Source organism: Hylobates moloch, unplaced genomic scaffold (assembly GCF_009828535.3).
Source record: "Hylobates moloch isolate HMO894 unplaced genomic scaffold, HMol_V3 SCAFFOLD_10, whole genome shotgun sequence".
NCBI classification, from domain to species: domain Eukaryota; kingdom Metazoa; phylum Chordata; class Mammalia; order Primates; family Hylobatidae; genus Hylobates; species Hylobates moloch.
Window position 1 is genome coordinate 21831457 of NW_026652285.1, and position 14091 is coordinate 21845547.

The 14091-nt window shown below is 41.1% G+C and overlaps 1 protein-coding gene across 5 annotated transcripts in view; it reads right to left on the reverse strand.

Annotated features, from left to right (window-relative positions):
* NPEPPS (aminopeptidase puromycin sensitive) overlaps positions 1-14091 on the reverse strand; it is a 103398-nt gene that overhangs the window by 17145 nt on the left and 72162 nt on the right. For all 5 annotated transcript variants that reach the window (XM_058446056.1, XM_058446057.1, XM_058446059.1 and 2 more), the window contains 5 exons: positions 12182-12291; positions 9595-9658; positions 4708-4847; positions 2409-2543; positions 604-823 (listed from right to left, as the gene is read on the reverse strand). In XM_058446056.1, the coding sequence (XP_058302039.1) occupies positions 604-823; positions 2409-2543; positions 4708-4847; positions 9595-9658; positions 12182-12291 (669 nt within the window). The remainder of the gene's footprint in view (positions 1-603; positions 824-2408; positions 2544-4707; positions 4848-9594; positions 9659-12181; positions 12292-14091) is intronic.

Consider the following 14091-nt stretch of genomic DNA (forward strand, 5'->3'; position numbering starts at 1 on the left):
GTAACAATAAATAAAACTTGGGAGGCCGAGACAGGCGGAACACCTGAGGTTGGGGTTCGAGACCAGCCTGACCAGCATGGTGAAACCACGTCTCTACTATAAATATAAAAGTAGCCAGGCATGGCGGCACATGCCTGTAATCCCAGCTACTCGGGAGGCTAAGGCAGGAGAATCACTTGAACCCGGGAAGCGGAGGTTGCGGTGAGCCGAGATCGCACCATTGCACTCCAGCCTAGGCAACAAGAGTGAAACTCCGTCTCAAAAAAATAAAATTAAATAAATAAATAAATAAAACAAAACAACCTGAAATTCCCTTTAGCTTTTATTGACTAAAAATAGGCCTTTGGAATTCTGCAAAAGACTTTTATTTCCACCATGTGCACAAATTATATTTAGCATCGAACACACATAACCACTACTGTTTCTATGTTGTTGACCCATGTAACTTCACCAGCAGACTTAAAAGACTCAAGTCTTAATTTCTGGCTTGCTGAATATACAGTAACATCCAGTAAATACAAAGATGATATTAATTACATTGTTAACCACATAAAAAAGTACCAACTTCTGCCTAATTCTTTCTCCATTTAGTATATCCATTACCTTCTCCAGGTTTGGGATCCCAGCCCAGTCTCTCCCCTATAGGTGAAAAGACATCTTTCACAAACTCCTGGATTTCCTCATAGAAGTCTGTGTGGGACAAGAGAGTTGAGAGAATCCCCAGGTTACAGCTCAGGTCGCTCCATACAGTATAATTGGGCTCATTCACAAAAGCCTCCATGACTTTTAGAACCTCTACAGTGCTAATGATTCCAGCTCGAGCCTGGGATAGGAAAAAACATAAATTAACCTAGTCTTCAAACAAAACCAAAAAACATAAGCATGCATTTTTGGCATTATCTGCTGCTAGCAATTTCTTTGGTTTAAGGAAATGGGACTGTATAAGCTCAGAACACTGTTAGAATAAAAATCCTATTCAGATAACATTCCTTTTTTACTCCTTTGTTATTTTTTTCTCTCTTTTTACAGAAAAATTAGAATGAATTATTTGCTATTTATACAAGAACTACTTTTAAAAATTACACTAAATGTCCCAACAATTTGAGAACAACAACAAACCAGTTAACTTCTATTTCTACTCAGTTTCTGGGGACTTGGCTTTGTTACTGTTTTGAAATTTTTCATACTTTCAGAAAAATTGCAAAAATAGTTTGAGCTTTGGTTTTTGACAGACATTCTTTCAGAGCCGGACCTGCAAACTGTGTCAACTTAAGCCTCTCCTTTACTCATTTCTAAAAGAACATAAACTAGAAGGCACTACAAATTCAAAGTCCTTTCAGAACTAACAGAGTTAGGAAAAAGAACTTCTGTTATAGCAGCCAACTCCACAAACAGCTCACTCTCCTGGGACAGGTCTCTCTCAGCAATTAGATCAGCAGATGTGAGGTTTTGTGCATCAATGCTAATCTGTGTTTATACAAAGGCGGAATCCAAAACCAAGGACTGCAGAGGGGAGGGAAAATTTCCAGTCCAATTTAAAGGAATACTAGGAGGAATACGACAATTTTATCATAAAGACATCTGGAAATTACCTAACCTATGCTGAAGTCATAAAGAAAATAATACTAATTTCTGCTTTAAATCCTTTCTGGAAGAAAGCCAAATATAAATATACTTCTAAAGCTAATGGGATATAATTTGAAATAAGAACACGATGTTTAAAAATTCTGGCTTTCCCAGCAAAGTACAACCACTATTTAGAAAAACATAAAATCGGCCGGGCATGGTGGCTCACGCCTGTAATCCCAGCACTCTGGGAGGCCGAGCTGGGCGGATCACGAGGTCAGGAGATCGAGACCATCCTGGCCAACATGGTGAAACTCCGTCTCTACTAAAAAATATGAAAAATTAACCAGGCATGGTGGCAGGCGCCTGTAGTCCCAGCTACTCAGGAGGCTGAGGCAGGAGAATGGCGTGAACCTGGGAGGCAGAGCTTGCAGTGAGCCAAGATTGCGTCACTGCACTCCAGCCTGGGTGACAGAGCAAGACTCCGTCTCCAAAAAAAAAAAAAAAAAAATCCCTCTGACTTAATTATTTTAAAAACCTATCAGTAGGGTCATTTCTTCAAGGCTCATATTTATTTCTACTGAAAAGAAAGGAATTTTTTGCCTTGCAAAGGATAGTTTAATTAAGAGTTTCAGAAAACTGGCTTAGGAGTAGTGAAATGGGATTTAAATTATATAGCCTCAATCTTGTCATATTAAAAATAGTCATTTGCTCTAGTCCCAAAGGTGTTTTTAACTATCAAGAAGACCCATATTCTTCTAATTATGTTTCAGACACTCCAGGAAAAATAAAATCTTTTAATCAGCAAAATCCATCATATTACTTAAGTCACAGATGCTCACCAAGGAGAAGAGGTCATTCTGTAATCCAAGTCGATCCACAGGGGGCAGAGAAAGGTCACGAATGCCTGGTAATAAACTTTCCAGCATGGCAGAGCTGTACTGGGTCCGATAAAACCCCACTGTTCCTAAGTTTAACTGCAAAGATATCCAGTAAGTACTATTAAACAGCTCCATTAATCTTTTAAATCAACCTTTTGCATGTTTAAAAGGAGTTCTGGTTTTAGATATATCTGGATGAAAAACAATTAAGACCATCTATGCCAACTAATGGATTAAAACAAGACAACACATCAAGATAGAATGAATGCACAGACAAAAGAAAAGGGAAACTTGAAATTGTGGGGGCCAAAGTGAGGGACAGTAGAAAGAACATGGAAGGGACAAAATAATGTGGGGTAAGTTTCTATTTCTAACCTCAATTTTAGGTTTACAGAAAATACTTAACATATATGAACACACCTGGACAGTAGAATCTCTAAGAAAGCTTAGGCCTTTACAAACATTGATCTTACAAGCACAGAGACTGAACGGAATAACAATTTTCAGATCCCAATTTTAAAGAATTACATGGACCTAATTACTGACTGCATTATTCTTTTTTTTTTTTTTTTTTTTTTTTTTGAGACCGAGTCTCGCTCTGTCGCCCAGGCCGGAGGGGAGTGGCATGATCTCAGCGCACTGCAACTTCCACCTCCCAGGTTCAAGTGATTCCCCTGCCTCACCCTCCCAAGCAGCTGGGATTACAGGCACCCGCCACCACACCCAGCTAATTTTGTATTTTTAGGAGAGACAGGGTTTCACCATGTTGGCCAGGCCGGTCTCGAACTCCTGACCTCAGGTGATCCACCACGCCTCAGCCTCCCTGGGATTACAGGCATGAGCTACTGCGCCTGGCAACTGCATTATTCTCTATAGGCTATTTACCAATAGCCAAAAAATATTTTTGAGAACATTTATATTCAAAATAGTTTAATGGTAAAACAGTAAGATATAAATATTTTACTATTTATATGTAAATATTTTTAAAACCACCCCTACAATTTTAACGCAATTATCACTTTATTGATTCCCTTTATTTAACCTAATCAAAATTGTAGTGTACGTAACTTTTTTCTCATTTATAAGAAATTTTTCATATTGCTACAACATAATCTTCCAGATAATTTTAAATGGTAATATTCCAGTGAGTATATTTTAAATACATATTTAAAAAAGTAAAACAATGCCAGGCATGGTGGCTCATGACTATAATCCTAGCTACTCTGGAGCCTGAGGTGGGAGGATCACATGAGCCTAGGAGTTTGAATCCAGCCTAAGCAACATAGTGAGACCCCCAACTCGAAAAAAAAAAAAAGTTGATAAACAGAAAAATGGCTTTTTTTTTTTTTTTTTTTTTTTCAGATGGAGTCTCACCCTGTCACCCAGGCTGGAGTGCAATGGCGCGATCTTGGCTCACTGCAACCTCCGCCTTCTGGGTTCAAGCGATTCTCCTGCGTAGCTGGGATTACAGGTGCACGCCATCACGACTAATTTTTTTTTTCATATCTTTAGTAGAGATAGTAGAGACAGGGTTTCACCATGTTGGTCGGACTGTTCTTGAACTCCTGACCTTGTGATCTGCCTGCCTCGGCCTCCCAAAGTGACCTGCCTGCCTCGGCCTCCCAAAGTGCTGGGATTACTCCCAAAGTGCTACCGTGGCGCCCGGCGGGCTTTCTTTTTTAAAAAGCACAAGTGTCTGATAAAATGTGTAATTCCTATTAGGAACATACAATTAAGAGTTTGCAGTAAATACTTTCATTATGAAAGGCACAGAGTACAGAATAATGAAAAATAATTCTTACCTACTGGTATTTTTGTGAAATGGTTTTGAAATACCAGCTAAGGAATTTTACATTTCAGTGACACAAACCGATTATTATATATGTCTGCTCTCACTAGATTATAGCAGTACACATATGGTGACAACACATCATTGAAGTTAACCTTTCATTACAATAACAGGGGAGTTTGAAAGTGTGAGACTACAAATATTTTGGTTCATATAAGCTTACACTCAATCTACTTTTTTTTTTTCTTCTCCTCCTTAGTCCTATGCCTTTGGATCTGCTTCTCTACCACTACCTTCCCTAACATAAGGACAGATGTCTGGACAATACTATATGAAAATTCATCCTAAATCTCACAAAGAAAAGTTTAGTTTTTTTTTTTTCTTTGAAAATACTAAACTGAAGCAGAACTTAAAGCCGGCCACAAAATGTATAAGTGAGAGAAATCTGTTTAGGTAAGATTCCGAACTCACCTTCACCCATTGGTCTGGTTTGACATTTTTCAAAACCACATTCATCTCTGGCTTGTCCATTAGAATTTTTAGTTTGGCCTGGTTGGGGTCTTCGCTAGTAGAGATTGTGATAGGGACCATCCACTGGGGACAATCTTCACCTAAGCAAGAGAAGAACAAACAAATTTTGCACTGGGACAAATAGAAGGTAAGGTGGAGAGAGGAGTGGTGGTATTCTAACCAGGAGCCTAAGCCTAACTGTTAAGTCAATATTTCATTCTTAGTGGTACATGAACTCTTCCAGATAACCTGAATAGTATCAGTGCAAAGGAAGGGATAATTTATGAACAAAATCACGTTGTCTAAAAAAAGAAAGCAGTTAACTCACTTGTAGAATCACAAATGCAATGACTTAAACTTAATTATCATTTTCCCCTTACAGAGCAAAGACAGCAATTTTACTGTTAAATTTAAAAAAAAAAATATATATATATATATAAAGCTATGTAATTTATTTATTTTATTTTTTTTGGAGACAGAGTTTTGCTCTGTCGCCCAGGCTGGAGTGTGGTGGCGGGATCTCAGCTCACTGCAACCTCCACCTCCCGGGTTCAAGAGGTTCTTGTGCCTCAGCTTCCTCAGTAGCTGGGACTACAGGTGTGTGCCACCATACCCAAAAATACACAATTTTTTTTTGTACTTTATTAGTAGAGATGGGGTTTTGCCATATTGGCCAGGCTGGTCTCAAACTCCTGGCCTCAAGGGATCCACCTGCCTCGGCCTCCCAAAGTGCTGGGATTACAGGTATGAGCCACTGCGCCTAGCCTTCATATATCATTTAAAAACAAATTCTAAGGTGCAGTCCTTAACAGGTATACACACTGCTGAAATATCGAAGGGTTAATTTTTATTGTTGTGATAGACAGGATACAACCTGGAAGCTGTTATGTTCCATCACAGAGGAGTCATATCTATAAGCCAAAGCTTTTGTAAGGCAGAAACACTGTCTTATATATCAGACAGCAAAACAGATTTGGCATTAAGATGCCAAACAAAAAGAGTCCTTGCCCAGTACATTCATGGAAATGGAGCTACTTTAATAAATTACATAGCTTTAGGCCGGGCGCGGTGGCTCACGCTTGTAATCCCAGCACTTTGGGAGGCTGAGGCGGGCGGATCACGAGGTCAGGAGATCAAGACCACGGTGAAACCCCATCTCTACTAAAAATATTAAAAAAAATTAGCCGGGCGTAGTGGCGGGCGCCTGTAGTCCCAGCTACTCGGAGAGGCTGAGGCAGGAGAATGGCGTGAACCTGGGAGGCGGAGCTTGCAGTGAGCCGAGATTGCACCACTGCACTCCAGCCTGGGCGACAGAGCAAGACTCCATCTCAAAAAAAATAAAATAAATAAATTACATAGCTTTATGCTACCAGGTTAAACCACAAAGTAAAATTTCTCCGATACTGGGATACTGCAAGTTTTAATGTTACCTCTATTGGTCACAGAGTATTAGAAAAACCTGTCAGTACTACAATGTAGATTACAGGTAAGAGGCAGAAAACGGCAACTTTGACACGTACAGATTTATTTGGACAATAAAACTGTCACCTGACTTGTTAGATAATTTTTTTCCCCCAGACAGGGTCTCACCGTGACACCCAGGCTAGAATGCAATGGCACGATCACGGCTCACTGCAGCCTCGATCTCATGGGCTCAAGAGATTCTCCAACTCAGGCTCCCAAGTAGCAGGGACTGCAGATGCATGCCACCATGCCAGGCTAATTTTATTTATTTTTTTGAGATGAGGTTTTGCCATGTTGCCCAGGCTGGTCTCGAACCCCTGGGCTCAAGCAATCTGCCCACCTTGGCCTCCCAATGTACTGGGACTACAGGTGTGAACCACTGTGCCCAGCTTTGTTAGATATATTCATTAAAAGAGTAATTCTATGGCTAGGCACAGTGACTCACACCTGTAATACCAACACTTTGGGAGGCTGGGGCGGGCGGATCTCGAGGTCAGGAGTTCAAGACCAGCCTGGGCAACATGGTGAAACCCTGTCTCTACTAAAGATACAAAAAATTAGCCGAGCATGGTGGCATGTTCCTGTTAATCCCAGCTACTTGGGAGGCTGAGACAGAATTGCTTGAACCCAGGAGGCAGAGGTTGCAGTGAGCCGAGATCATGCCATTGCACTCCAGCCTAGGCGACAGGGAAAGACTCAGTCTCAAAAAAAAAAAAAAAAAAAGTAATTCTAGGCTGGGCATGGTGGCTCACGCCTATAATCCCAGCACTTTGGGAGGAGGCCAAGGCAGGCGGATCACCAGAGGTCAGGAGTTCAAGACCAGCCTGGCCAATGTGGCGAAACCCTGTCTCTATTAAAAATACAAAAATGAGCTGGGCGGTGTGGCATGCGCCTGTAATCCCGGCTACTCAGGAGGCTAAGGCAGGAGAATCGCTTGAACCTGGGAGGCGGAGGTTGTAGCGAGCCGAGGTTGTACCACTGCACTCCAGACTCCAGCCAGGGCGACAAAGCGAGACATGAGTAGCTGTCTCACAAAAAAAAAAAAAAAAAATCAGGCTGGGCACGGTGGCTCATGCCTGTAATCTCAGCACTTTGGGAGGCCGAGGCGGGTGGATCATGAGGTCAGGAGTTCAAGATCAGCCTGGCCAAGATGGTGAAACCCCATCTCTACTAAAGATACAAAAATTAGCTGGGCGTGGTGGTGGGCGCCTGTAATCCCAGCTACTCAGGAGGCTGAGGCAGAGAATCGCTTGAACCTGGGAGGCAGGGGTTGCAGGGAGCCGAGATCGTGCCACTGCACTCCAGCCTGAATGATAGAGCGAGACTGTGTCTCAAAAAAAAAAAAAAAAAAAAAAAAGACTAATTCCAACTGCTAGGGAAGGTTAAGGGCAGAAGGCCATACATCTTAACTGAGTTGAATGTATCAGATTTTTAGTGGGTGGAACATGACAAGGCATTGATGATTCTCATATATACCTCCCCTTTGTTGAGAACTGTTGTTTTAAGGGAAGCAAGAAAGGTATAGATAAACACTTTACTTCTTGATTTTTTCAACTAATCTCAATTTCCTGGGTAAAATTTTATGGGTAAAAATAATCTAATGACATATGGAAATATATGAAAATGGCAGTTAAGAGCATAAATTCATGGAGTCCAACTATTTTGAATTCCCACTCTTTACCTTCTTAGATAGGTGACCTTGAGCAATTTAACTAACTTAGCTATGCTGCAGCTTCCTCATCTGTAAAGTAGAAATAATGTGACCTACCTTATAAGGAAGCTGAGAGTATAAAATAAGAGCCAGTTACAGTACTTAGCACAATGACTGGTACATAATAAATCTAAATAATCACTGGACTTTACTCACTTATTTACTTACTATGCCCAAGCATTAAAAAAAAGAATTACCTACCCCCCCCCCCCCCACCTACCCCTCACCCCTGACACACACAGTAAGTCCTCTTTTAGGAGATTAAGGCTAGAGACGTCACTTCCTGGGTATTACTAGCTTTCTTCATTCATCATAGCCTCCAATAACACACAGAAACATGGAATTTCAAAAACTAAGAAAGTGACTAAATACTACAAATACCTTGTGAATCTCCTTTTTTATTTCCTAAATTTTTTTCTTATTTTTATTTTGAGACAAGGTCTCACTCTATCACCCAGGCTGGAGTGTAGTGCCACGATCATGGCTCACTGCAGCCTTGAACTCCTGGACTCCAGTAATCTGCTTCCCTCAGCCTCCCAAATACCTAGGACTACAGGTGTGCACCACTGTGCCCAGCTAAGTTTCCTATTTTTTTTTTTTTTTTTGAGACAGAGTTTCACTCTTGTTTCCCAGGCTGGAGTGCAATGGCTCGATCCTGACTCACTGCAACCTCTGCCTCCTGGGTTCAAGCGATTCTCCCTCAGCCTCCTGAGTAGCTGGGATTACAGGCATGTGCCACCACGCCCGGCTAATTTTGTATTTTTAATAGAGACAGGGTTTCACCATGTTGGCCAGGCTGGTCTTGAACTCCTGACCTCGGATGATCCGCCCACCTCGGCCTCCCAAAGTGTGGGATTACCGGTGTGAGCCACTGCGCCCGGCCTTTTTTTTTTTTTTTTTTAAGAGACGGGGTTTTGCCATTTTGCCCAGCCTGCTCTCAGCCCCTAAATTTATTTTTATTTTTATCTTTTTATTTATTTATTTTGAGACAGAGTCTTGCTCCATTGCCCAGGCTGGAGTGCAGTGGTGTAACCTCAGCTCACTGCAACCTCCGCCTCCCAGGTTCAAGAGATTCTCCTGCCTCAGCCTCCTGAGTAGCTGGGACTACAGGTGCCGGCCACCATGCCCGGCTGTTTTGTATTTTTAGTAGAGACACGGTTTCACCATGTTGGCCAGGCTGATCACCCTGACCTCCAGTGATCCGCCCGCCTTGCCTCCCAAAGTGCTGGGATTACAGGCGTAAGCCACCGTGCCTGGCCCTGAATTTCATTTTTTGTTCTATTTTTATCTTCTTGCTTTTATTAAATTATATTAAAACTTAAAAATTTTCAACTGGGCTCACGCCACCTGAGGTGGGTGGATCACTTCAGGTCAGGAGTTCAAGACCAGCCTGACCAACATGGTGAAACCCTGTCTCTACTAAAATACAAAAATTACCCAGGCGTCTGCCTGTAATCCCAGCGACTAGGGAGGCTGAGGCAGGAGAATTGCTTGAACCCAGGAGGTGGAGGTTGCAGTGAGCCGAGATCACGCTGTGGCACTCCAGCCTGGGCGACAGAGTGAGACTCCTTCTCAAAAAAAAAAAAGAAAAATTTCCTATTAGTTGGAATACTACTCCTATTAGTTAATATCCAAATTCATCAATCATATCCCACTTACAGCCATTTACTTACCAACATATGATCCACCAGCACAGAACTTCTTTTGGGACAACCTCAATAATCTGTCATCTTCTACCTAAAGAAGCAAAACAAAGGCTATAATAGTACTGACACCATTTGGGGTTTTTGTTTTTGTTTTTGAAAAGGAGGGAGACAATATTTCTGTGACGAGCACAACCAAATGCCTCATGAGTATACAAAATGCAATTGTGATGAAGATGGTAATAATAAAGAGAAAAGTCCAAATAACTAAAAAGCCAGAGGCAACAATGGTAAGTACATATGTTTACAAAATACTTCAACAATATGCAGTCATTTGTGTCATTTAGTAGTCACCACATCCTGGATTTCAAGTAACACAAGATAAAACAGACTTTAGATCACCTAAATCAAATGTAAAATTGGGCTAATGAGCTTCACGGATAAACTTACTGCAAGAAATAGAATTGAAAAACTAAGAAAAAATTTAAGTGAGAAAGCAATGGCCACTCTGATGCCATAGGGAAACTATTAATGAACGTTAACAGTAGATATTAATTATATATATAATCAGTTATATATCACACAGATTTCCCTGAGAAAGTTGAAAGCTTTTACATTGATTCAGAATTAGAGCAAAAACATTTAAATTTGGCGAATGTAAAGTGAGAAACAGATCATAATCAAGATATGTTACACAGCTCTCCTATTCCTAAAAGAATTAAGAGCGACAGACAGGCCTTTAATTTCATTAATATATTTTTAATTTATTTTTAGTTTTTTTAGAGACAGGGTCTCACTATAATATTGCCCAGGATGATCTCGAACTCCTAGGTTCAAGCAATCCTCCTGCCTCAGCCTCCTAAAGTGCTAGGATTATAAGTCTGAGCCACTGCACCAGGCCATTGGCCTTTTATTACAACGCAAAATGGAGGATGAGTTTGGCTGTGCCTGTAGACAAAAAAGAAAACAAAGAAAGCAAGAACTTGAAAGCCCCTGGATGGAAAGAGTTTCAGCAACACTGAGAAGTGTGGCATTACTGTTCTCTGTTCTAACTGAAACTATTATCTCTTAAAAGTGTGTTCTGCTTTAAGAAAAAAATTACGGCTTAATAATCTGCTTTATGTGTAATCATTAACATTTCAATAGTTTTGGGTTTGTTTTTTTGTTTTGGTAGAGGCAGCATCTTGCCATGTTACCCAGGCTGGTCTCAAACTCCAGAACACAAGTGATCCTCCCAAAGTGCTGGGATTACAAATGTGAGCCACTGTGCCTGGCCAATTGTTTGTTTGTTTTTTAATACATGGTCTTGCTCTGTTGCCCAGGATCAACTGCAGTGCTGCCATCACAGCTCACTGCAGCCTTAACACCTCCTGTGCTCAAGCGATCCTTCCAACTAAGCCTCCCAAGTAGCTGGGACTACAGGCACGTGCCACCATGCCCAGCTAGTTTTTCTTACTTTTAGTAGAGACGAGGTCTCACTATGTTGCCCAGGCTTGTCTTGAACTCCTGAGCTCAAGCAATCCTCCCACCTTGGCCTCCCAGTATTCTAAGTACAGGCGTGAGCCACTGTGCCTGGCCCAGCCAATAGTTCAGTAGTTTTGAGGGAATGAAATGCCCAGGTGAAAAGTAACAACAATTTTTGTATGTTAATATTCTTAAAAGAGTCAGTCTATATGCAGTGTCAACATCAAATTCAATTAGTCATCTCCTATAACAAGACTAGTCCCAAGTGCAGAAAAAAGACTGCAAAGAAATAGAATGGTCACAGTGGTAGGTCACTAAACTTACAGGTATTCTTTTCCACCAAACATGATCAATTGCATTCCCTAAATTGCCTTTCCAAGTTATTGCAGCCAATCTAACTGAGAGGTCCTCCAATGTGCACACTTTAGTGTAAAATCCAATCATGTTAAAAGTTAAGATTTGGCTCTGAAAGGGTAATCTGCAAGCTTACACATGAAAATGTTCCATGTAAATTGGGAGCATTTTGAGAGTGCAAGAATTGGTTTAAATGTCACCTAGAATACAAAAGTGCAGAAAAGCAAATTTATAACTTAGATTGCCACATTGAGAAATTATTTGTAAAACATACTTAGCTTTGGCCGGGTGTGCAGTGGCTCACACCTGCATTCCCAGCACTTTTGGGAGGCAGGGGTGGAAGGATCACTTGAGCCCAGGGGTTCCAGAACAGGCTGGGCAATACAGCGAGACCTCGTCTCAAGTTTTTAAAATATAAAAACAATAATAAAAAAATACTTAGCTTTGTGGACAATGTAGGACGACAAGAAAAAAAACATACTAAAAAAGAACTATGAATCCACTTCCCTAAAAATGAACAGGAATTAAATCCCCATGCAGCTCACAGAACCATGGCAAATAAATTGAAGAGAACAATTTCATTTAATGAAACTGGAGACAAGACAAGCAGGTAACATTTTGTTCTCTCTTAAGTATGTATAATTTTAATGATGCAAGCTGTAAAATTACTGATAAAAGAGTAACAGGGCTGGTTTAAATGTCACTAGAAAACCTGAAGTACAGAAAAGCAAACTTGATACACTGTACTGAATTTCATTTAATACAGTATCAGACAAATGGAAAGACTTTATATGTTTACCTGTTCAGCTTCCACATAAATGAGAGGAAATCCCATTTGTTTGGTCCAGGTATTCATCACAGCTGCTATAGGTTTACCACTAGCATTTTCTAAACTTTCCCAGAGATCCTCTAGAAGATAAACAATGATCATCTAAAATGTTTATATTTTTATTTTCCTAAACAAAAAAGAAATTTTATTTAACTTTTGACACTACACTGCTAATTCTTTGGTTCTTTCAGGTTGAGGAAACAGTGAGCCAAATTAATATTCCCCTTGCCACCCCTCTTCTGCAACTAAGTAAATTCTATCATAAAAACTGGTATTTTTTGAGATAGGGTCTTACTTTGTCACACAGGCTAGAGTGCAGTGGCATAATCACAGCTCACTGCAGCCTCGACCTCCCAGACTCAGGTGATCTTCCCTCCTCAGCCTCCTGAGTAGCTGGAACTACAGGTGCACATCACAACACCTGGCTTTTTTTTTTTTTTTGAGATGGAGTCTTGCTCTGTTGCCCAGGCTGGAGTGCAGTGGCATGATCTAAGCTCACTGCAACCTCTGCCTCCCAGGTTCAAGCAATTCTCTTGCTTCAGGCACCTGAGTAGCTGGGATTACAGGCATGTGCCACTACACCCAGCTAATTTTTGTATTTTTAGTAGAGATGGAGTTTCACCATGTTGACCAGGTTGGTCTTGAACTCCTGACCTCAGGTGATTCACTGCCTCGGCCTCCCAAAGTGCTGGGATTATAGGCGTGAGCCACCGCACCCGGCCCATAATTTCTTGCAATTTTTGTAGAGATGGGGTTTCACCATGTTGCCCAGGCTGGTCTCAAAATCCCAGGCTCAAGCAATCCGCCTGCCTCAGCCTCCCAAGGTGCTGGAATTACAGGTGTGAGTCATCACACCTGGCCAAAACTGGTCTTTTATTCTGAGATATACTTAATCATTCTAATTTATAAGAAAAATTACGAATTATAATAAAAGATAAACAGATGAGTTAAGGAGAAACAAAGAAATTGAAACATGTTCAAGATCACTACTAAACAATCACTGACAAACTTAAGGCCATTATACCCATTCAATTAACCTCACTTTAAAAATATCCAGGCTGGGTGCGGTGGCTCACGCCTGTAATCCCAGCACTTTGGGAAGCCAAGGCGGGCAGATCACCTGAGGTCTGGAGTTCAAGACCGGCCTGACCAACATGGAGAAACCCCATCTCTACTAAAAATACAAAATTAGGCTGGGTGCGGTGGCTCACACCTGTAATCCCAGCACTTTGAGAGGCCGAGGTGGGCACATCAGCTGAGGTCAGGAGTTCGAAACCAGCCTGGCCAACATGGTGAAACCCTTTCTCTACTAAAAATACAAAAATTAGCTAGGCATGGTGGCACACACCTGTTCCCAGCTACTTGGGAGGCTGAGACAGGAGAATCACTTGAACCCAGGAGGCGGAGGTTGCAGTGAAGCCAAGATTGCACCACTGCACTCCAGCCTGGGTGACAGAGCAAGACCCTGTCTTTAAAAAAAAAAAAAAAAAACAAAATTATCTGGCCGTGGTGGCACATGCCTGTAATTCCAGCTACTCAGGAGGTTGAGGCAGGAGAATCACTTGAATCCGTGAGGGCGGAGGTTGTGGTGAGCCAAGACTGCGCCATTGCACTCCAGCCTGGGCAACAACAGCGAAACTCCGTCTCAAAAAAAAAAAAAAGAACTGAAAAGAATCAAAAAGTTAAAAAAATTAAAAAGTAAATTTAAAATGTTACAGTAAGCTAGGGTTAATTTATGATTCAAGAAAGAAAAATTATTTTTATAAATTTAGTGTAGCCTAAGTGTAAAGTATTTATAACATCTATAGTAGTGTACAGTAATGTCTTAGGCCTTCATATTCACTCACCACTCAACTCAACTAGAACAACTTCTATAAGTT